The 21,792-nt window shown below is 37.8% G+C and overlaps 1 protein-coding gene across 1 annotated transcript in view; it reads left to right on the top strand.

Annotated features, from left to right (window-relative positions):
- LOC103665425 (dynein heavy chain 8, axonemal-like) overlaps nt 1–21,792 on the top strand; it is a 148,817-nt gene that overhangs the window by 65,503 nt on the left and 61,522 nt on the right. The window contains exons 13-20 of the mRNA XM_008693362.1: nt 3,408–3,484; nt 4,895–4,994; nt 5,818–5,937; nt 7,533–7,668; nt 10,739–10,926; nt 13,650–13,730; nt 14,137–14,253; nt 15,768–15,887. Coding sequence (XP_008691584.1) covers nt 3,408–3,484; nt 4,895–4,994; nt 5,818–5,937; nt 7,533–7,668; nt 10,739–10,926; nt 13,650–13,730; nt 14,137–14,253; nt 15,768–15,887 — 939 coding nt within the window. The remainder of the gene's footprint in view (nt 1–3,407; nt 3,485–4,894; nt 4,995–5,817; nt 5,938–7,532; nt 7,669–10,738; nt 10,927–13,649; nt 13,731–14,136; nt 14,254–15,767; nt 15,888–21,792) is intronic.

Below are 21,792 nucleotides of genomic sequence, written 5' to 3'. Positions count from 1 at the left end.
CCTGATGCATGGCTTGATCCCCTGACCCTGAGATCATGACCTGAGCTGAAATCAAGAGTCAGATGCTTAAGCGCTGGAGCTGTCCAGGTGCCCCCTGCCCGTTTTTTAACTGGATTATTTGTTTTTGGGTATTGAGTTGTATCAGTTCTTCATGTATTTTGGATACTAATCCTTTATTGGATACATCATTTGCAAATATCTTCTCCCATTCAGTAAGTTGTCTTTTAGTTTTGTTGTTTCCTTTGCTGTGCAGAAGCTTTTTATTTTGATGTAGACCCAATAGTTTGTTTTTGCTTTTTTTTCCCCTTGCCTCAGGAGATATATCTAGAAAAATATTACTAGGGCCAGTATCAGAGAGATTACTGCCTGTGCTCTCTTCAAGGACTTTTATGGTTTCAGGGCTCACATTTAGGTCTTTAATCCATTTTGAGTTTATTTTTGTGTGTGGTGAAAGAAAGTCGCCCAGTTTCATCCTTTTGCGTGCGGCTGTCCAGTTTTCCCAACACCATTTGTTGAAGAGACTGTCATTTTCCCATTGTATATTCATTCCTCCTTTGTCGAAGATTAATTGGCCATATTAATTGTGGGTTCATTTCTGGGTTTTCTGTTCTATTCCATTGATCTATGTGTCTATTTTTATGCCAGTACCATACCATTTTAATTACTACCACTTTGTAATATAACTTGAAATCTGGAATTGTGATACCTCCAGTTTTTTCTTTTTCAAGATTGCTTTGCCTATTTAGGTTTTTTTGTGGCTCCATACGCACTTTAAGGTTGTTCGTTCTAGGTCTGTGAGAAATGCTGTGGGTCTTTTGATAGGGATTACATTAAATCTGAAGATTGCTTTAGGTAGTATAGACATTTTAACAATATTTCTTCTTCTAACTCATGAACACGGAATGCCTTTCCATTTCTTTATGTTGTCTTGAATTTCTTTCATTACTGTTTTATAGTTTTCAGAGTAGAGGTCTTTCACCTCTTTGGTTAAGTTTATTCCTAGATATTTTACTGGTTTTGATATAATTGTAAATGGGATGGTTTTCTTAATTTCACTGTCTGCTGCTTCATTACTGGTGTATAGAAATGCAACAGATTTCTGTATGTTGATTTTGTATCCTGTGACTTTACTGAATATGTTTATCAGTTCTAGTAGTTTTTTGGTGGAGTCTTTAGGGTTTTCTATATATAGTGTCATGTCATCTGCAAATAGTGAGAGTTTTACTTCTTCCTTACCAATTTGAATGCCTTTTATTTCTTTTTGTTGTCTGACTGCTGTGGCTAGGACTTCCAGTACTATGTTGAATAAAAGTGTTGAGAATGGACTTATTCCTGACCTTAGGGTAAAAGCTCTCAGTTTTTCACCACTGAGTGTGATTTTGGGTGTGGGTTATTTGTATAAGGACTTTATTATGTTGAGATATATTCCCTGTAGGCCTACTTTGCAGAGGGTTTTTTTTTTTTAAATCATGAATGGATGTTATAATTTGTCAAATGCTTTTTCTGCATCTATTGAATTGTCATATGGTTTCTATCCTTTTCTCTTACTGATGTGATGTATCACATCAGTTGTTTTGTGGATATTAAACCACCCCTGCATCCATGAAATAAATCCCACTTTATCATGGTATATGATTTTTTACATGTGTTGTTGGATTTGGTTTGCTAGTATTTTGTTGGGGACTTTTGCATCTCTATTCATGACAGATAATGACCTGTAGTTCTCTTTCTTTGTGATGTCTTTATCTGGTTTGGGTATCAGGGTGATACTGGCCTCTTGGAATGAATTTGGAAGTCTTCCTTCCTCTTGTATTTTTTGGAATAGTTTGAGAAGAATGGGTATTGACTCTTCGTTAAGTGTTTGGTAGAATTTGCCTGTGAGACAGTCTGATCCTGGGCTGCTGTTTATTTGGAGTCTTTTGATTACTGATTCAATTTCATTGCTGGTAATTGGTTTGTTCAAATTTTCTATTTTTTTCTACTTTAGTTTTGGGAAGTCATATGTTTCTAGGAATTTATCCATTTCTTCTAAGTTGTCCAATTTGTTGGTATATAGGTTTTCATAATATGCTGTTACAATTGTTTGTACTTCTGTAGGGGTGGTTGTTATTTCTCCTCTTTCATTAGTGATTTTGTTTATTTGAGTCCTTTTTCTCTCTCTTTTTCTATTATGAGTCTGGCTAGAGACTTATCAGTTTTGTTGATCTTCTCAAAGAATGAGCTCCTGGGTTCATTGATCTGTTCTATTGTTTTTTTGTTTGTTTTGTTTTGTTTTTCAGTTTTTATGTCATTTATTTCTGCTATAATATTTATTAATTTCTTCCTTCTGCTAGTTTTGGGTTTTATTTATTCTTCTTTTTCTAACTCCTTTACGTATAAGGTTAGGTTGTGTATTTGAGATTTTTCTTGCTTCTTGAGGCAGGCCTGTGTTGCTATAAACTTCCCTCTTTGAACTACTTTTGCTGCATCCCATATTTTTATGATTTATTAATAAAGATTATATATTATAAAGGCTTTTCTGTGGTCTTAGATACAAATTTTAGCTTTCAGTGTATTTAGAGGTCATCTTAAATTTTTAATATTTTCAAAGAGGTGTCAGTGTTTAAATTTTCCTTCCTTTCCCAAATTTTATTAATAAACATGGCCTATATTAGTAGACTATAGCAATATATAAGTGAAGGTAATTTGCAAAGAGTGCATCAGTTCCATTGGTTGGGTACCAGGAGTTTGGAGTTCATTGCTAAAGATGGTGGGAGTCTTAGAAAAATATTTTCTTCTTCTTGTTCTTCCTTAATGCTGCAAAGAGGTTTCTGAGAGCAGCAGTGTTGGAAAATGACACCTGTTGACCTTGGGTGTCTATACTGTCTTATGTTCCTCTCCCAATATGCTTAGAAATTCTAGATGTTTCAAGAAATATGCTTGGTAAGGGACATACACTCTTTTTATAAATCTCTAGGTTGGTCATATCCAATAAATAATAAACAGCAAATGCAAACCACGTATATAATTTTAATTTTTCTAGAGCCACATGAATAGTAACTGAAAGAAGCAGGTGAAATTAATTTTAGTAATACACTTTTTTCAACCTAAATATTCAAAATACTACCATTTTACATGTTGAGATAAAAATCATTGAGATATTTTACATTCTTGTTGTGTGTATGTGCTAAACCTTTGGAATCTAGTGTGTATTTTACTTTAGAGCACATCTTCCTTCCAAGTAGTGACATTTCAAGTACTCAGTAGCCACATGTGGCCACCATGCTGGATAGCGCAGTTCTAGATGTTAGATGGTAGGTGTGTATCAGGCTATTTTGATTCTGTAAAAAAATCATCAATTGTTGTTAAGCAAAAACAATCTCTTCCTTAATGCCCCAAATCAATGGAATATTAATATTTTATTTTAGATACAAATACAAGCATTTATGAACAGTACTTTTGGAAAAATCTTATCTTCTCAGCAGGCCCTTCAGCTTCTTCAAAGGTATTTATTAAGCAGTGTAGTTTCTGGGTGTGATAACTTTGTATTGAAAATATATTTTCAAATAAGATATTTTTGGAAATCTCTCCTCTGTAAACTTTAAGACTTATAAACATTAATCTTTCAATTACCATTAAGTAAACTGGTAAAAATGTGAAATATAGTATGATATTTTTCATTGCATTTTTTTGAAGCAGAAAGTCTTCCAATAAGAAAATGAAATTATTTCACATGATTTTTCCTCCAGCTATGTAATATTTTTGAGGTTAATTTCATAGACATTATTGGAAAGGGAGCAAATAATATTTAATTCTGCAAACTGCAAGGATTTCCAAAAGTGAAATTATCTAAGGGCAGTAGATCCTCAAACTTCCCATTTTCCCTCCAGAGTGCTCCTGCTTCTTCCTGTTCCTCTATCCTGACAACAATGCTCCCCCGAAGGGCAGGAAGGACAGCCTGAACTACAGGCCATTTTCTTCGAGCTCAGGGAGGGCTCATGGCCTATGTTAGGGACCCTTTGGGAAACCTTTCCTGAGAGCCAGTGCCTCCGGGTTTGGGCCCATTTTGCTAGAGTTCCACGTCTCTGTAATGATGGAACATACCTGTGAGACCTTACCTCATGGCACCGCTGAAAGAGTCAAGCCAGACTTATGAAATGATTTTGACAAATGAAAGTACTGAACAGGCAGATGGCAGTACTAATTTCTTGGTGATTTCTTTCTATTTCTCTACCTTTTTGTCTGTCTGTTTCTCTTTTTACCTGTCGTATGCTGGTGTAAATTCACTTTATTATCAGGACGTTATTGTCCTAGTGCTTCCTGTGGATCACTTGGTCTGAAAGGGGAAGTGATATTTGGCCAACGGATCATTGTTATGATATGGCCATTTGGAATTATGGGAGCATTAATACTGGCAGAGGGATGCTCCATGTGCTGGCCTCCACCTTTGCTAAGCCAACCCCCTTTGCATCTTTTCAATTTCGGTTTAAATTTCTCCTTCTAAGGGAAGTCTTTCTTGACTTCCCAGACTTGGCTGGGTTCCCCTGTGCTGGCCTCCACCTTTGCTAAGCCAACCCCCTTTGCATCTTTTCAATTTCGGTTTAAATTTCTCCTTCTAAGGGAAGTCTTTCTTGACTTCCCAGACTTGGCTGGGATCCCCTGATATATGCATTTCTGGTACATAAATAAATAATTATTTATGTAACTCCTGGTGAAATCTGCATTTTCAATAACATAACTGGAGGCTCCGAGAGTGCTGGAACCTGTCGTGTTCCTCACTGTGTCCTGGGACCACGGATGAGGCTTGGTACGAGTACTTGTCAAAGTGAGTGAATGAATGGATTTTTAGGATGGCAGCAATTCTTAAGTATGTTTCTCATTTACCTTTGAATTATTCACTTTCAATTACTTTTAGATTCCAGAAACTGCAAATCCCTTGTCTTCAGTCAGAAATAAACCATACAATTGAGCGTATTCTTCAGTATTATGTGGCTGAACTTGAAGCTACTAAGAAGGCAAGGATCATGTTTGTAAATAGAATAGTACTTTATTTTTTTAAAGATTTTATTTATTATTTATTTATTTGAGAGAGAGAACAAGCAGTGGGGATGGTCAGAGAGAGAGAGAGAAGTAGACTCCCCGATGAGCAGGGAGCCCAAGGTGGGGCTCGATCCCGGGACCCAGAGATCATGACCCGAGCTGAAGGCAGATGCTTAACCGACTAAGCCACCCAGGCGCCCTTGGGTGTATTTTAGTACAAAATAGTAGAATAGTATTTAAGTACAAAAAAGCAAAGTATTATGAAAGTATTTGCCATTATTATCTTGTGCCAAGCTTCTCAGAATGATCCCTTCACTGCTAAGTACCTCCGATGCGCCCCCTCTTTGTGGGAAGGTGTTGACAGTGTATGTCATTGGACAGCCAGATTTACATCCCCATGCTCTTAACAACTGTTTTGGTTTGTTTTCTGCAACAGCATTTATGTGTGTATAGGAAAGCCCATTGAAGTTACTATTTCTGCATACAGAAATATGGGCTCTGAAGATTATAACAGATATAGCGTAGTTTATATGCTCCCTTCTTTGAAGATCTCCTGAAAACCGGGGATAAAATACAGAAAAAATATATATGTAATGGGAAATAAGGGTTAAGAGAGAATTAAATGTCATATATTGTAAACATCATAGTTTCTGAGCCACAGATTATCTCTGAAGTGCATTTACATATTTATTGACTACCTCCTGTGTATAAAACATGGGAATACAAATGTATTGAATACTTTTTTGCCTTTTCCGCTGTACTGAATTTTAAACATTAATACCAGATCTTTAATTACAGCTTTATCATTCTCAAAAAGATGACCCTCCTCTTGCTCGCAACATGCCCCCTGTAGCAGGAAAAATACTTTGGGTGAGGCAGCTCTATCGTCGGATAAGCGAACCCATCAACTATTTCTTTGTAAGTCAATAGTTACATTTACGTATGAGGGTTATCATGGTTTTAATACAAGACATATATTTTATCCTGTAATGTTTGATGTCCAATCAAGTAGTTAGAGCTAATGCTTTCATGAGTCAAAGAAAATTTATTTATTCATTTATTTAAAAAAGATTGTATTTATTTATTTGAGAGAGAGAAAGCATGGGCAGGAGGAAAGGGTAGAGGGAGAAGCAGACTCCCTGCTGATCAGGGAGCCCGATGTGGGACTCGATCCCAGGACCCTGGGATCATGACCTGAGAGGAAGGCAGATGCTTAACTGACTGAGCCACCCAGGCGCCCGAGACAAAGAAAATTTAGTTTATAAATATGCTTGAGGGACACTAAGCCAATTCTCTCAAGTTTTGGTAGGAAAGCTCACTTCATTACAGTTAATCTTTAAGGGGGAGAATCTTACAACTTTATGACTTTTAGTAATATAGGATACTTCATCAAGGCTTTTAAATAGTCACTGTTTGAAAACAATGAAGTCTAGGCGTAGTCCTGAAGATTCCTTCTATGCGTGGACGGACAGGTTGCTGACTTGTGTTAGTGAAGGTGAAGACCCTCTTAGTATGTTCCTGATTAAAGAATTGAGATCTAGAGCAAAGTATTAATAGAGTACATGCCTCCTCTGTTTCCTTAAACTTATTAGATTTCTACAAAGCCCCAGGACACTCTTAGGCCCCGTTGGCACTCTGAAATTGCCAGTTTGCCTTCTCTTTGTGTTTGGTTTGGTTTGGTTTGGTTTTCATAAAGAGACAGACTCACAAAACAGTTGGTTTGCTTCGGGCGGCATCTTATGCCTAAGTAAAGAACAAAATAAGTACCGAACATAGTCTGGCAAGTAATTTTAGCATTTAAGCATTCTTGGATGTTAAGTTTTTATTGTTTCCGTTTGGCTGCTGTTGATCATTTCACTGTTCTCACTCTTTGTAAAAAAAAAAAATTCAAAGCTGGGCCTTAAAAAAGCAGCCAGGGTGGGGACTCCTTTGCTGATGGACTCTGCATGACAGAGCCAAGTTTGCCCTGTTTTTGACATCTGCAAATTGAAACATAAAACGTTCAATGTTTATATAAAGAAATTTGGTTTTTGTTCTTTGATATACAGTTACTTTTTTTTTTTCAGTGCTGGAATTTGGAGATTTTCCCTGATACTCACAGGTCAAGGAAAATCAGTCCATTGTATCTTTTTTTCCCTTTTTATTTAATATTATTATTAATTAAATATTTCAAACCTACACAGTATAGAAAATACAAAACTGATATCCAGAATCGTAGGGAGGGAATAGAGAATTGAAGGCAGAGGCTCTCAGCCTGGCCAGCTGTTAAGGCTAGAGACCTTTCTTTCTTAAATCCTTTATTTCCTTTTCCAGTATTCCCTTTCCACCAGTAACGTTTCCCTACTTCTGTCTCTAGTTTGTATGGCTTTCCTCACATCTCTTTTACTCTGAGACAAAATCTAAGGCATAATTACTTGGTGATATTTTAAATACCAACAGCTTTCTGATTGGGATATGAAAACAATCAGCAGTCTTTTAATTATAAATCTTTTTTTTTCCCCTTACAAAAACAGAAAAACTCAGAAATTTTGTCAAGCGCGGAAGGTAAAGCTGTTATTCGTCAGTATAACAAAATTTCCTATGTTCTGGTGGAATTTGAGGTGGTCTATCACACAGCCTGGGTCAGAGAGGTCTCGCAGTTACAGTATGGTGTGTATATGAAACGCAGTGATGCTATGGAGGGGGTGTTGGGTGATTTTGAATGAAGTCATGGTTCTGGAGAATTTTTACATCCCTTTGATACAATATTATGATGGTTAGACGGATTTGGAGATGATACAATTATTTTTTACAGTTGTTAATAATATTCTGATTTTGTAAGCAAAAGTTGCCATCACCTTAAAGTTGGTATACTTTGAGACTTCCCACAAAAAACAGTACTTAAAAGCAAATTTTGAGACCCTTCATAGATATTTCCACTGATTTAGGAAGTCTCATACTCAGTTTTGGTTTTGTTTTTTTTTTTAAGATTTTGTAGTTTATAAACTAGAGAGCAGAGCAGGAGAGGAGAGCTAAGTAGGGGAGTGGGAGAGGAGAACAGGTGGCTTCCCGAGTATAACCTGATGGTGTGGGGGGGGGGCTCAATTCCAGGACCCTGGGATCATGACCTGAGCTGAAGGTAGACACTTAACGACTGAGCCACCCAGGTGCCCCTCATGCTCAGTTTTGTCATGTTATAGATTCAAATCTCAGTCCCGATCAGGGGAGAAAGAATTGCGCTTTGCTTGTCTTCGTCCCTCCCTTCCATTCTTTTTCTATAACCGAATTTAACTTCACTTTTGAGCTCCAGGAAAGTCACAGTATTAGGGTTGTGTCTAAGTACCTCTGCAAGGTGCCAAAGCATTGGGCGGAGTCTGCTGTGAGGCAGGGGATGGATGGTTTCAAGCCACCATGCATCCATGCTGCCATCACCTGGGGTGTGTGTTACTGTGGGGGCTCAATTGTTGGTCGGTTCAGGTTCCTGCTTTGTCCCATCTTAACCTTAAGCTCTTATCTATAATCTTGGTGGAACCCCGACTGTGTCCCCGGACAGAAAGCCTTCTCCCTCACATGCCAGGATCCCCACTCCAGCAGGGTACAAAATGCAGACACAGAAAGCACAAATCCTGTGGTTGGGTCACTGGAAGTGGTGGTCTAAGAGGGGCCACTCTTTTTCTGCCTCGTGGTTCCAGACCCATATATTTTAGCTGTTTGAGGACACGTCACTGTTGCCAGCCATTGATTTGCTCATGTCTCCATCCTGGAGGACAGGGTCCCGACCTGCAGGTTGTCTTCCCCAGCTGGCCCCTTAGTTTAGCCTTTAAGAAGCCACTCGTACCAGGCCAGCTGTTTCTGGGTAATGACTATGGTAGGACCCAAGGACCCTACTGAAAACCAGCTAATGAGCAACACTCTCAAGGAACATCAAGAGAACTGAAAGTTCACATTATGGAAAAGGACAAAACAGAATTGTTAACTTTAGTATGAAGCAGGGACTATCTTGCTTCTACAATACCACACGTTTTTCTACTTTTCTTTTGTCCTGGTGGTTTTTCCTCTTAGCGCACATGTTCAAAAACGAGTTCACTGGTCACCTCTTCCATATAACCCCTCCTGATTCTTCCACAGCAGAAAGTAATGTCTTCCTCCTCCGGAGTCCTCTACACAATTTATCTGCTCTTCTTTCTCATGACACAGCTTTAGGGATCTGTCTCATCTCTCCTTCACATTCCAAGGATATTCTCTCTGTTTCATCTTTGTATCCTTTAAATAACAGTCAGCGATAATGAATGCTTACACAGTCCAGGCTTTGTCAAAACACTTTATACGCACAGCTTCTTTTAATCCTCATGGCGACCCTACGAGGAGCTGTAATTATCCTCATTTTATAGATGAGGAAACTGAGGCACTAAGAGATTAAGTCACTTGCACGAGCTCATCCCACAGCTAGGAAGTGGTAAAGCTGGGATTTAAATCTGCCTTTCCCATGAACACAGGTTAGTGGAAATGAATTGCTCCGCAAGACTTCTTATTATATTGACATGGCTATATTTAACCATATAGGAACTCAGAGTAATAATTGAGGACCTGGAATTGGCCTCTTTTCGATGGTTGCTCTATAAAGTTTAATGAAATGTCACTCAGTCCTGGAGCTGACTTGCTGGCTGTCGTTATTCTTAGTGGTTTTGCTGACCATTTTGTCCTTTCAAGAAAGCTCAGTACAGCCTTAAGGATTTCATTAAATGAGTGTTCCAAGGTTATTTTGGAATTTGCTTGGGAGGATAAATGATTTCCAGTCCAATTTAAAAAGATTCCAAATGAATTAGGAAAAATTTTTAGTTGAAATCCTCATGCAACCAGCATCATTAAGAACCATTTCAAGACTAATTTTATCTGATGAGTAAAAGTCAACTAACTTCAAAGGAATATATAGACTATTTCATTTTACAAGAAATTCGGTGCAGCCACATTCTCTGAAGTAACGCGAGGCTTGGAAGATACATAAGAAAGTCTCATGTTAGTAGTGTTTGTTAATATGAGATATAATTTAAGCTAGCACATACTCATCTGACTCTAGAAGTAATTCATGTTAGGATAACAAATAAGCTAAGGGATTATATATTTCAATTCATAATAAAAAGCATGCCTGCAAATTCCTATTTATATGAATGATGTTCGGGTAGTAGTTGAGATGTAGCATAAAAAAAATTCTTCCTCTATATCTTAGAAGCTCACACCACCATGGTGTTTAATAAATATTCTCACTGATCTTGAGCTTAGTTACCAGACATTCACGACGGAGGCTTAATTCTTTAAAGCACTTTGGGGGTCGTTGTGGAAAAAGGTTTGTCACGTGAGGTATGTCATATTTAATAGTCGTGCACACCTTCCAGTTCTCGCCCAGGGGTGAAATCACAACCTGTGACAAGAAACTACATTGCATTATAGCTCTCTTAGACCCACTCAGAAAAGTGTTGCAGTTCATAGCACGAAGGCTGTCTGTTCTTCATTCATCTTTATCTCTCCCGATCTGTTTTTATGAGTTTGCAGACATTCTGCATTCACTTATTTAAGTTTTGAGCGCTGACTACACGTCAGATGCTATGCTTCATCCCCTGGGACATCCAACACTCTTATTCAATGAGAAGTCGGTAGCCAGTGGGGAAGGCAGGTGTGTAAACGCGGCTGGAAGCAGAAAGGAAATCCAGAAAAACTAATGTCAGTAATCATTTATTTGTAGCTTTACAAGCCACACTTTTTGTGCGACACCCAGAAACTGGGAAATTGCTGGTTAATTTTGATCCCAAAATTCTAGAAGTTGTTCGGGAAACTAAGTGCATGATAAAAATGAAGCTGGATGTACCAGAACAGGCAAAGAAATTGCTAAAATTGGAAAGTAAATTGAAAGCAGACAAATTGCATTTGCAGGTGAGATAGATTATATACATATATTTTAAAGATTTTATTTATTTATTTGGGAGAGAGTGAGTGAAAAAGAGAGCGTACGCATGCGTGCACAAGTGTGAGCAGGTGCAGGGGGCAAAGGGAGAAAGAATCTGAAGCCGACTCAGCGCAGAGCCTGACTCGGGCCTCGAGCCTTCGATTTTGAGATCACGACCTGTGCCGAAACCGAGTCTGATGCCCAACTGACTGAGCCACCCAGGAGCCCAAGATAGATTATATTTTATAAAATTGTTTTTGAAGGAGAGTTGTTTTTTTTTTTGTAAAAGAGAAATACATTGGTGCAGTTGTGCTGATGTGGTATTGAGAGGAAATTTGTTACTTTGTTGATTCTTTTCATTTTTCTTCAGCTTTATTGAGGTACGGTTGACAAAACTATAAGATATTTAAAGTGTACATCATAATGATTTGATATAAATATATGTTATGAAAGGATTCCTCTCATGTAGTTCATTCATCACCTCATATGTATAATATACATAATATATATTTTATATATATTATATATATTATATATATTTTATATATTATATAAAATATATATTATGTATATTAAACCAAAAAGAAACAGTATATATTTGTTAATATATACACATATATTTGTTTCTTTTTGGTGAGAATGTTTAAGTCCTACTCTCTTAGCAAAATTCAATTATATGATATAGTATTATCAGTTACGGACACCATGTTATGCATTGGATCTTCAGTCCTTATTCGTCTTATACCTGAAAGATTGTACCCTTTTACCAACCTTTTCCTATTGCCTCCCCACCCCCAACCCCCGACAACCACTTTTCTACTGTTTTTACAAGTTCAGCTTTTTAAGATTCTACATATAAGTGAGATCTACAGTATTTGTCTTTCTCTGCCTTATTTCATTTAGCATAAGGCTTTCAAGGTCCATTCATGTTGTTGCAAATGGCAGGATGTCTTTCTTTCTCATGGCTGAATAATATTCCATTGTATATATACCCTATTTTCTTTATCCTTTCATCTATTGATGGATGTTTCTATATCTTGGCTATTATAAATAATGCCGCAGTGAACATGGGAGTGCAGATATCTCTTCGAGATCCTGATTTCATTTCCTCTAGATCTATATTCAGAAGTGGAATTGCTACATCATATGGTATTTTTGTTTTTAACTTTTTGAGGAGCCTCCATAGTGTTTTCCAGAGTGGCTGCACCAATTTACATCCACACCAGCAGTGCACAAGGGTTCCGTTTTCTCCATATCCTGGCCAACACTTGTTATCTCCTTTTGAGAACAGCCAGTCTAACAAGTGTGAGGTACCATCTCATTGTGGTTTTGATTTGCATTTCCCAGTTAGTGATATTGACTACATTTTCATGTACCTATTGGCCATTTGTGTGTTTTCCTTGGAAAAATGTCCATTCAATTCCTTTGCACATGTTTTAACGGGATTGTTGGAGTTTTTTGCTATTGAGTTGTGTGAGTGAGTTCCTTATATATTTCAGCTATTAGCTCTTTATCAGATACATGATTTGTAAATATTTTCTCCCATTCCATAGGCTGCCTTTTCATTTTGTTGATAGTTTCCTTTGCTGTGCAGAAGCTTTGAGTTTGATATAGTCCACTTGTTTATTTTTGCTTTCGTTGCTTGTGCTATTGGTGTTAAATCCAAAAATCACTGCCAAGACCGATGTCAAGGTGCTGACCCCCATGTTTTCTTTTTGCAGTTTTACAGTTTCAGGTCTTAAATTTAAGTCTTTAATCCATTTTGAGTTGATGTGTGTGTGTGTGTGTGTGTGTGTTATAAGATAGGTGTCCAGTTTCATTCTTTTGCATGTGACTGTTCAGTTTTCCCAACACTATTTATTAAAAAGACTGCCCTTTTATTATTGTATAGTATTGGCTCCTTTGTATATTCTTGCATCTTTGTACATTAATTGACCATATGCACATGGATTTATTTCTGGGATCTCTATTCTGTTCCTTGGCTTATTCTTTATTTTACTTTATTTATTTTTTTTATTTTTATATGCCAGTATAGTTAACATACAGTGTTATATTCCCTTGTTTCTTCTTTATAGTATTAAAATACTGATGTGCGAATAGGAGATTGGGAACAGAAAAGGAGGAAAGGAATTAATAACTTCAAAACTATTAAGTAAACGTCGAAACAGCTTAATATTATTTATTTGGGGCAGAATTAACTTGAATCCACATTTCCCATCACACCATGCAATAAATTACAAAATGATCAAAAATTGATCATTATGATTCATCTCTAGAGAATGTCTAAAAGAAAATAGATAAGCCTTTTAACTCTAACTGTGCATACATTTATTTTGATTCAAGAAAAGAAATATGCTTATAATGTGTCAGAAGACAAGTAATAGAAAGGGGGGAAATGTATAATGACAGATATCATGAAAAGATAATTATCCAAGTTATTTGAAATAGTGTAAATGTAGAAAGAGAATTAAATAATAAATATGAAACGTGCAACTCTAGAAAGCTCCACTGACTTGCTGTTTAAAGGAGATGCTAAGGTAATTTACAGGGGAGGAAAAAGTATGGTAAATTAATATAAATATAGGCGGGTGGCCTTAAGCTTGGCAGGACTATAAGGAAACAGGTATAATGAAACCTTCCTGGTATGAATCAAAATATGACTTGCTTTAAAATAAATTAAAGTCACACATACCATTTTGACTTCCAACAGGGTCTTCTGCAATATTATGATGACTTATGTCAGGAAGTGCCTTCGGTGTTTGTCAATCTGATGACCCCTAAGATGAAAAAGGTTGGTAATGCTGAAGGTTTATATTGATTTCCCTGTTGTTTAAAATTAGATCCCCGTTGTACAGATTATGGATTTTAGAACATCTATTCTTGCCTAGATCCTCTGTCTTTCTAGTTCAGAATTATAGCTCTATTTTTCCTATAGAATGATTTCTTGTCAACAAGTTTTGTTGCCTTTGAAAAACAACTAAATCTCAATAATGAGCACTTTCTAAGAATCCATGATTCTTCATGGACAGCCACAGATGATTAAAAAACAAAGTCACCTTTACCAGGTATAATGGAGCGAAATATAATTAAGGAAATATAGCCTATAATATTTCCAGGTAATAAAAGAAAGCCTTCTTTATAAACACAGATGTTCCTGTTAATCATGGAAGCTGCTACTTTTTTTTTTCTTTTTCTAGGTGGAATCTGTGTTGAGACAAGGGCTCACAATATTAACATGGTCATCTTTAACACTGGAAAGCTTCTTTCAAGAAGTTGACTCAGTTTTGGATATGTTCAATCAACTTTTAAAGAAGGTATGACAGATACATTTTTTAAAAAAATGGGGCGCCTGGGTGGCACAACGGTTAAGCATCTGCCTTCGGCTTAGGGCGTGATCCTGGCGTTCTGGGGTCGAGTCCCACGTCAGGCTTCTCCGCTAGGAGCCTGCCTCTTCCTCTCCCACTCCCCCTGCTTGTGTTCCCTCTCTCGCTGGCTGTCTCTCTCTCTGTCAAATAAATGAATAAATAAATAAAATCTTTAAAAATAAAAAAAAAACATAAATTAAAAAACTATGTACATTCATACTCAGGCTATAAGGAGTATTTTGATTATCTATGAAAGTTATTATTTATTTATTTATTTATTTCAGTGTTTGCAACTTTCAAAATAGGCTTTTACTTATTTATTTATTTATTTATTTATTTTATTGGGAAACAGAAAGATCTTTGTTATGATTTTTTGCAAAATTAGTGACAGATTTTATATCTTCTGTTTTCTTCCAGTGACTAATAGGGCTAAGTGTTTTGTTTTGTTTTGTTTTGTTTTTTAATATTAATTTTTTTATTATGTTATGTTAGTCACCATACTATGAAAGCTATTTAAAGAGTGTAACTTTTTTTTTTTAAGATTTTATTTATTTATTTGACAGTGAGAGAGACAGCCAGCGAGGGAGGGAACACAAGCAGGGGGAGTGGGAGAGGAAGAAGCAGGCTCCCAGCGGAGCAGGGAGCCCGATGTGGCGCTGGATTCCAGGACCCCGGGATCAGCCCCAAGCCGGAGGCAGATGCCTAATGACTGAGCCACCCAGGTGCCCCTAAGGGGTGTAACTTTTAACTAAAAGGACTCCTATTAAGTTAAAAATACAATGCTTTCTGTTTCTGTAGCTACTTTAGGCCCTTTTCATTTAGGGTTGCCTTGTTTTTGCCTCTGAATTACTTGCCTTCAGTACGTTAAAATGGTAGTTTGACTCCACCGGGCAGTTTAGAAAATGGGATAATGGTAGACTGTGGGAGACGGCAGAACGGAGTGCTTAAGTATTAATAATAATACATCTACCATTAGTTAGATGAGGCATTCATTTAATTGGAGACTGTCTATTGATTTCTGAGAACTTCGCTCCATGGAACACGCATGCCTTTTTAGATGTGCTGGTCTGTGATGGCAGCATGGTCCAATACACAAAACGTGGAGGCTTGGGGGTCAGCTAAACCTAGCTACAAAGGTCTGCCTTATGCTATCTGTGTGTTCCTTCCCAGGTTACTGATCTGAGCCTTTGCTTCTTTATCTGTGTGACTTGGATAGTGAGTGAGTCATGGACTAGAGTAAGGATTAAAAGAGATAACGCATGTGAGATTATGGCCCATGATGCTGCTGTATAAAACTCAGTTCCACATCGAGACTGCTTTGCAGACGTACTCCTAAAATTTCCACCAAGCTGTGCTTGGCTCAGGACCCAAGTTTCTAGACATAGCCCTCTAAATTAGTTCATGACTCAAGTACATTTGGATGAAAGAAGAGTTTTCCTCTACATTTTTTTTCTTGTTGGTAGATCAGTGACTTGTGTGAAATGCATATTGATACAGTTCTAAAGGAGATAGCGAAAACTGTGTTAATTTCCCTGCCTGAAAGTGGTGCTACCAAAGTGGAAGATATGTTGATGCTCAATGAGGTATGCATTTATGTATTATGTTTTAATTGTGGAAATCCTGGCTCATAAACTTAAAATGTGAATTTATAATCTAAGAGTGGAAATCTCTGTCAATAGCATATAAAGATCCCAGGCCACACCCTAGACATGATCTTACTAATATCCTCAACCTCAGTCTAGAGTCTCCTGGGTTTCCAGCAGTGGTTCATTGTTCTTCCTTCGGTGGACAATATTGAGTACCTCTTGGTTTTAATTATCACAAACCTTCCCTTAAGCCACTCACAGAAATCTGAGAGTCATCTGGAATCCTTTCCTCACTCCCATTTCCTAAATCCAGTCAGTCTTAAGGCTTAGCGAGGTTTTGCCTTTTACTCCAAGTTTGCTTGAATTGCCTCTTCTTTTCCATACTTACTACCCCCTTCCTATGTCAGGTCCTTAAGGCTCATTCTGAGTTTAGCAATCGGTGTTATGATCTAACTGGTTTCTCTGCTTCCATATTTGGCCCCGTCATATCCATTCTCCACATTGCCACTCATGATCTTAAATCCTTCAACAGCAGTGGCATCCAGTCCCTACAGGACAAAACCTAACCTCCTCAGCATCACAATATACTGAAATTCTTTGAGTACCTATTTATCCACCATTGGCTCAAAATCACAGAGACAGGAACCCTGTCTAGCCATTTTTGAGGCCTTGCACATAGCAGTCTCTCTCAGAAACACTCACTTTATGGCTTGAACCAGATTTTTTTTCTTTCTTTCCTGCCGTGTGCTTCACCTGCACTCACCCTGTTGGTTTGGGTCACCCTGCTTGTGTCAACCAAGGGTGGCTCTATCTCAAGGGGTCCAGTCCAGCCCATGGGATACAAGTGCTTTTGCCCCTCTTTCTGTGGAAATGCAGCCTCTTCTTGCCTTTAGAGGTTTGGGTAGCCAGCTGGCCTCTTGCCTTAGGACAACTTAGGCATGGGTCAGCCCCTCCATGTGCAAATTCTAGAGGACATAGGTCAAAGTCTCTGAGTCGTTCCTTTGAAGTACCCTACACTTATTTCTTTTTTTTTAATAATAATTTTTTATTATGTTATGTTAGTCACCATTCAGTACATCCTTAGTTTTTGATGTAGTGTTCCATGATTCATTATTTGCATATAACACCCAGTGCACCAAGCAATACGTGCCCTCCTTAACACCCATCACCAGCCTATCCCAGTCCCCCCACCCCCCTCCCCTCTGAAGCCCTCAGTTTGTTTCCCAGAGTCCATAGTCTCCCATGGTTCATTCCCCCTTCTGTTTACCCCCCTTCATTCCTCCCTTCCTTCTCCTACCGATCTTCCTGCTATTTCTTATGTTCCATAAATGAGTGAAACCATATGATAATTGTCTTTCTCTGCTTGACTTATTTCACTTCGCATTATCTCCTCCAGTCCTGTCCATGTTGCTGCAAATGTTGGGTAATCGTTCTTTCTGATGGCTGAGGAATATTCCATTGTATATATGGAGCACATCTTCTTAATCCAGTCATCTGTTGAGGGCCATCTTGGTTCCTTCCACAATTTAGCTATTGTGGACAATGCTGCTATGAACATTGGGGTGCATATGGCCCTTCTCTTCACTACGTCTGTATCTTTGGGGTAAATACCCAGTAGTGCAATGGCTGGGTCATAGGGTAGCTCTATTTTTCACTTTTTAAGGGACCTCCACACTGTTTTCCAAAGTGGCTGTACCAACTTGCATTCTAACCAACAGCCTACACTTATTTCTACCTCATCTCTACTAATGATCAAGCTTCCTTTCTAAAATCTCAAGATGGGCAAGGGGCTGATGGTTGCCTCCACTGCTACCATATTCAAGAACTGCCTTCTTTATAATGTGTAGGATCTTAAAGTCATTTGTTCTCAGCACTGGGACCTTGGCTGTAACAGAGACAACACTAAATAACCCATTTTTACATCCTGTTCTTGGAGCATGCAAGTTTAAAATGATTGTGTCTTCCTGGCCATTTGTTCCTTCTATCATTGTTAAGCTTTTAATCTTTGAAGACTATGTTATTTGACAGTATTTTAGCTACAAAAGACTTTTTTGGTTATTATGTTCCAGATATATCTTTTTCTATTCTGTTTTTTTTCAACCAGTCTGGGTTCTCCTATTTAGGTTTTCTCTTCTAAAGAACATTTAGCTGGATTTTGTTTTTAACCTACTGTGAAAAATCTGTCATTTTCTTTGCCTATTACTGTGTAAATTTAATGCACTTTCAATTAGAATTCCTATACATTTATTTTTATAAACTGAATTAAATTATATTATTTTAAAATGATGAATAAGGAAGAATAGGGAATAAAAAATGAAAATACTTAAAGCCATTGTAATCAAATCAATGTGGCATTAACAGAAAAAAAATATAATTTAGAGGAACAAAATAAAGAATCTAGGAGAAAAAGATCACAATAAAAAATTAATACATGTCAAAGGTAATATTTTAGTTCAATGGGAAAAATGATGGATTATTTAAATGGTGCTGGTACAATATACTGTTTTTCAGGAAGAAAATATGATTAGGTGCCTCTCTTTTTTAATTATTGAAGTATACATGACATGCAATGTTAAATTAGTTTCAGATGAACAACACAGTGATTTGACAATTCTATACATTACTCAATGCTCACTACAATAAGCATAGTCACCACCTGTCACTGTACATTATTACAGTATTATTGACTATATTCCCTATGCTGTACTTTACATCTCTGTGATGGATGTATAAGTAGAAGTTTGTACCTCTTAATCCTCGTCGCCTATTTTATCCATCTCTCCACTCCATCCCGTCTGGCAACCACCAGTTTGTTTTCTGTATTTATCAGTGTGTTTCTGTTTTGTTTTTTTTTTTGTCTGTTTGTTCATTTGATCGCTTGTTTTGTTTCTATCCATGTTGCTATAAATGGAAAGATCTCATTCTTTTTTATGGTGGGGTAGTATTCCATTGTTTATATATATCACATCTTCTTTATCCATTCATCTATTGATGGGCACTTGGGCTGCTTCCATAATTTGGCTGTTATAACTAGTGCTGCAACGAACATAGAGGTGCATGTATCCCTTTGAATTAGTATTTTGTGTGTGTGTGTGTGTGTGTGTGTGTGTGTGTGTAAATACCCAGTAGTGCGATTACTGAATCCTAGAGTTGTTCTATTTTTTACTTTTTGAGGAATGTCCTTACTATTTTCCACAGTGGCTGTGCCAGTTTGCATCCCCACCAATAGTACAAAAGAGTTCCTTTTCCTCTATATCCTCACCAAAAATTGTTTCTTGTGTTTTTGATTTTAGCCATTCTGACAGGCGTGAGGTGATATCTTATAGTTTTGATTTGTACTTCCCTGATCAGTGACATTGAACATCTTTCCATGTGTCTCTTGGCCATTTGTATATCTTTGTGGAAAATGTCTTTTTGGTGTTAAAATTTTTCCATCTTTGTTCAGTGGAATCCTTCAGGCTGGCTTCTACATTTTTTATATGACTCCAGTAGTCTTTGAAAGCTTCCTTGCTTTCTGGAACAATATGATATCATAGGCTCATCTTGTGCATTTCCTGTCCCAGATCTGGAATCACCCATTTCTCCAGTCAGCCCTCATTCCTTTCTGTGTTATTAGTGGAAAATGGTATATGGAGATCACAGTCTGGGTCCTAGGAAAAGCACTTATTTTAAACTTTTAGGTATTCCTTATAGTATTATTTCTGCATCTCCAGATAGTATACTTGGGGCACTCTTTCTTGAATTGGCAAATTTGCACATTATTTTCTTCCTGCTTTAATAAGTGAGCATTTAGCTCTTTGACCCTATCCTCTATCACTTCTCCCTTGTCCTCTCAATATAGCTATAAAATTATTTTTAGTTAATCAGTAATGGTAAATAGCAGCACTTAATTATGCCTATATAAATATTAGCCAATGCAGAACCATGTATTGTACATAATATATTTTTTCTTATACAACTTTCTTGTTTTTCTTGGGGTTTCTAATGCCTTTCTTCTCACATGATCTTTCAAGTACACTATTACATCAGAGTCCCATTTTTCCCCCAAGAGACTTCCTCTCAGAGCCCTCCTAATACCTGTTTTTAACTTGGGTTGATTAGTCTCTAGATCAGCTGCAAAATTACTAACCTGGGACTCACCCTGTCTGCTCTATTTCCTGGATTCCATATTATTCTAGGAGGGACAGCCCTTCAGACGACGAAATGTTCTTTTCTGAGCACCTGAAATTTTCCAAAGAAGTCTCTTATTTCCTGCCCCGGGGGAGCTAGGGGTAATTTCCTGCCTGCCATTTTCTTCTCACTCATTCTAGAATCTGACTATATGCACTTCATACCAGGTTTTAACTTAAAAACGAGTAGAATACAAAGGAGTGGGGAATACCTATATCAGTGTCCTTTTTGTCCGATTTACAATGATAATCATTTTCTGTTGGTATGTACCTGTAACTGTTGTGACATTATTAACTGCTCATTGGGGAAAACTTCACACTACCAGATAAAATTTACTTTGAACACACTAACAAGGAAATTTTACATGCATAGAAAGAGAAACAGATCACACAAATCAAGGAAATTGGAATAGATTAAGTGTGACCGGGTTTGAATGTGGTGATTGTATTGATATCACAACAGAAGAAGCTATTACTATTAGGTAAGTGATACGTCTCCACACTGTACGTCAAGAGGTGGACTTTTGAAGAGTGCTTTGCCAATCAGTATGCCCCAGTCACTTGCGTCAGCGGGACCAAGGTCTAGTAATCTGTGGGCTGCTTTTCCACAAACCTGTCGTCAGGTGGGCCATTATAATGTAGGCAGAGTGAAATTTATAATGACAGGGGAAGTCTGTTAATATTATGGACAGAAGTAAGTTTTGGAAACACACCATACATAGTGCTTATTTTGGGGGGAGGTTAGTGTGGGCCAACCAGTGGTTTCAAGCCATATTTGGGAATCAGGGATATTTGCAGTCAGGGAAGTGGTCCTTGATTTGGAGCATCTAACTGTGGTTTTAGGAGAGATGATGTTCATTAATAAAAAGCTATCGTCCACCGGCTTCACATTGGATCTTTTGCTCTATTTGCTGAGGCTGGGACTCTGGAAAGTATTTTATCTTTAGCCACCTGGCTCCCTTTTAGGTTTTGCCAGTAGTGGTGCTAGAAGGAGGGTGGAGGAGAGAGGAGAGACTTGCTCTTTCCTGTTTTTCTTCCTGTTCCCAATACAGTCAGACAAACTCTCTTGACTGGCAGTGGCAGTTAATCCTAGGTCCTAGCTTTTTCCAGCCCTTCCAGAGCCAGCTTCTTGTGCTTCTCAGATGTGCCAACACCACCAGGCCCCTCTGTAAGGCAGTAGCACCAGCTGAGTAGCTCCCTCACTTCCCAGCTCCAGGTTCTAAAGACTCCAGCCTCTTGCCTTGGCTCTCGCACACCCCAGGTTCAGGAGCTGCTTCCTGCAATAACTCTCCGTGTGACTTTTGTGTCCCCTTTTGCCTTCTTTGGTCCTTTAACAGTTGTTTAGTCACTTCTCTATATTACATTTTCTCATTCTGTCGGTTAAAATAGCTGGTGTGGCATCTGTTTTCCTGACTGAACCCTGACTGACATATCTGTATCTCAATAGGTATACAAACAGAATAGAAAATCAGGGAAATGTGATCCAAGTTATGATAGGAAAACTGGTGAATACATTAAAGGGTATTAATAGTTATTTCAACAAAATCAACTTGGCTCCATAGAGTCGGAAAGTAGATTAGTGGCTGCCAGGTCTGTGAGGATGGGTGAATGAGGAGGGACTGCTAATGGGTATGGAGATTCTTTTGGGGGGAGATAAAAATGTTCTGGAAATCAATAGCAGTGATGGTTACACGACTCTCTGCATATATAAACCAATGACTATAAACCAATGA

Source organism: Ursus maritimus, unplaced genomic scaffold, assembly GCF_017311325.1.
Source record: "Ursus maritimus isolate PB19 unplaced genomic scaffold, ASM1731132v1 scaffold_30, whole genome shotgun sequence".
Classification (NCBI taxonomy): domain Eukaryota; kingdom Metazoa; phylum Chordata; class Mammalia; order Carnivora; family Ursidae; genus Ursus; species Ursus maritimus.
Note: the sequence above shows the minus strand (reverse complement) of the source record. Positions and strands in the feature narration are given on the sequence as shown.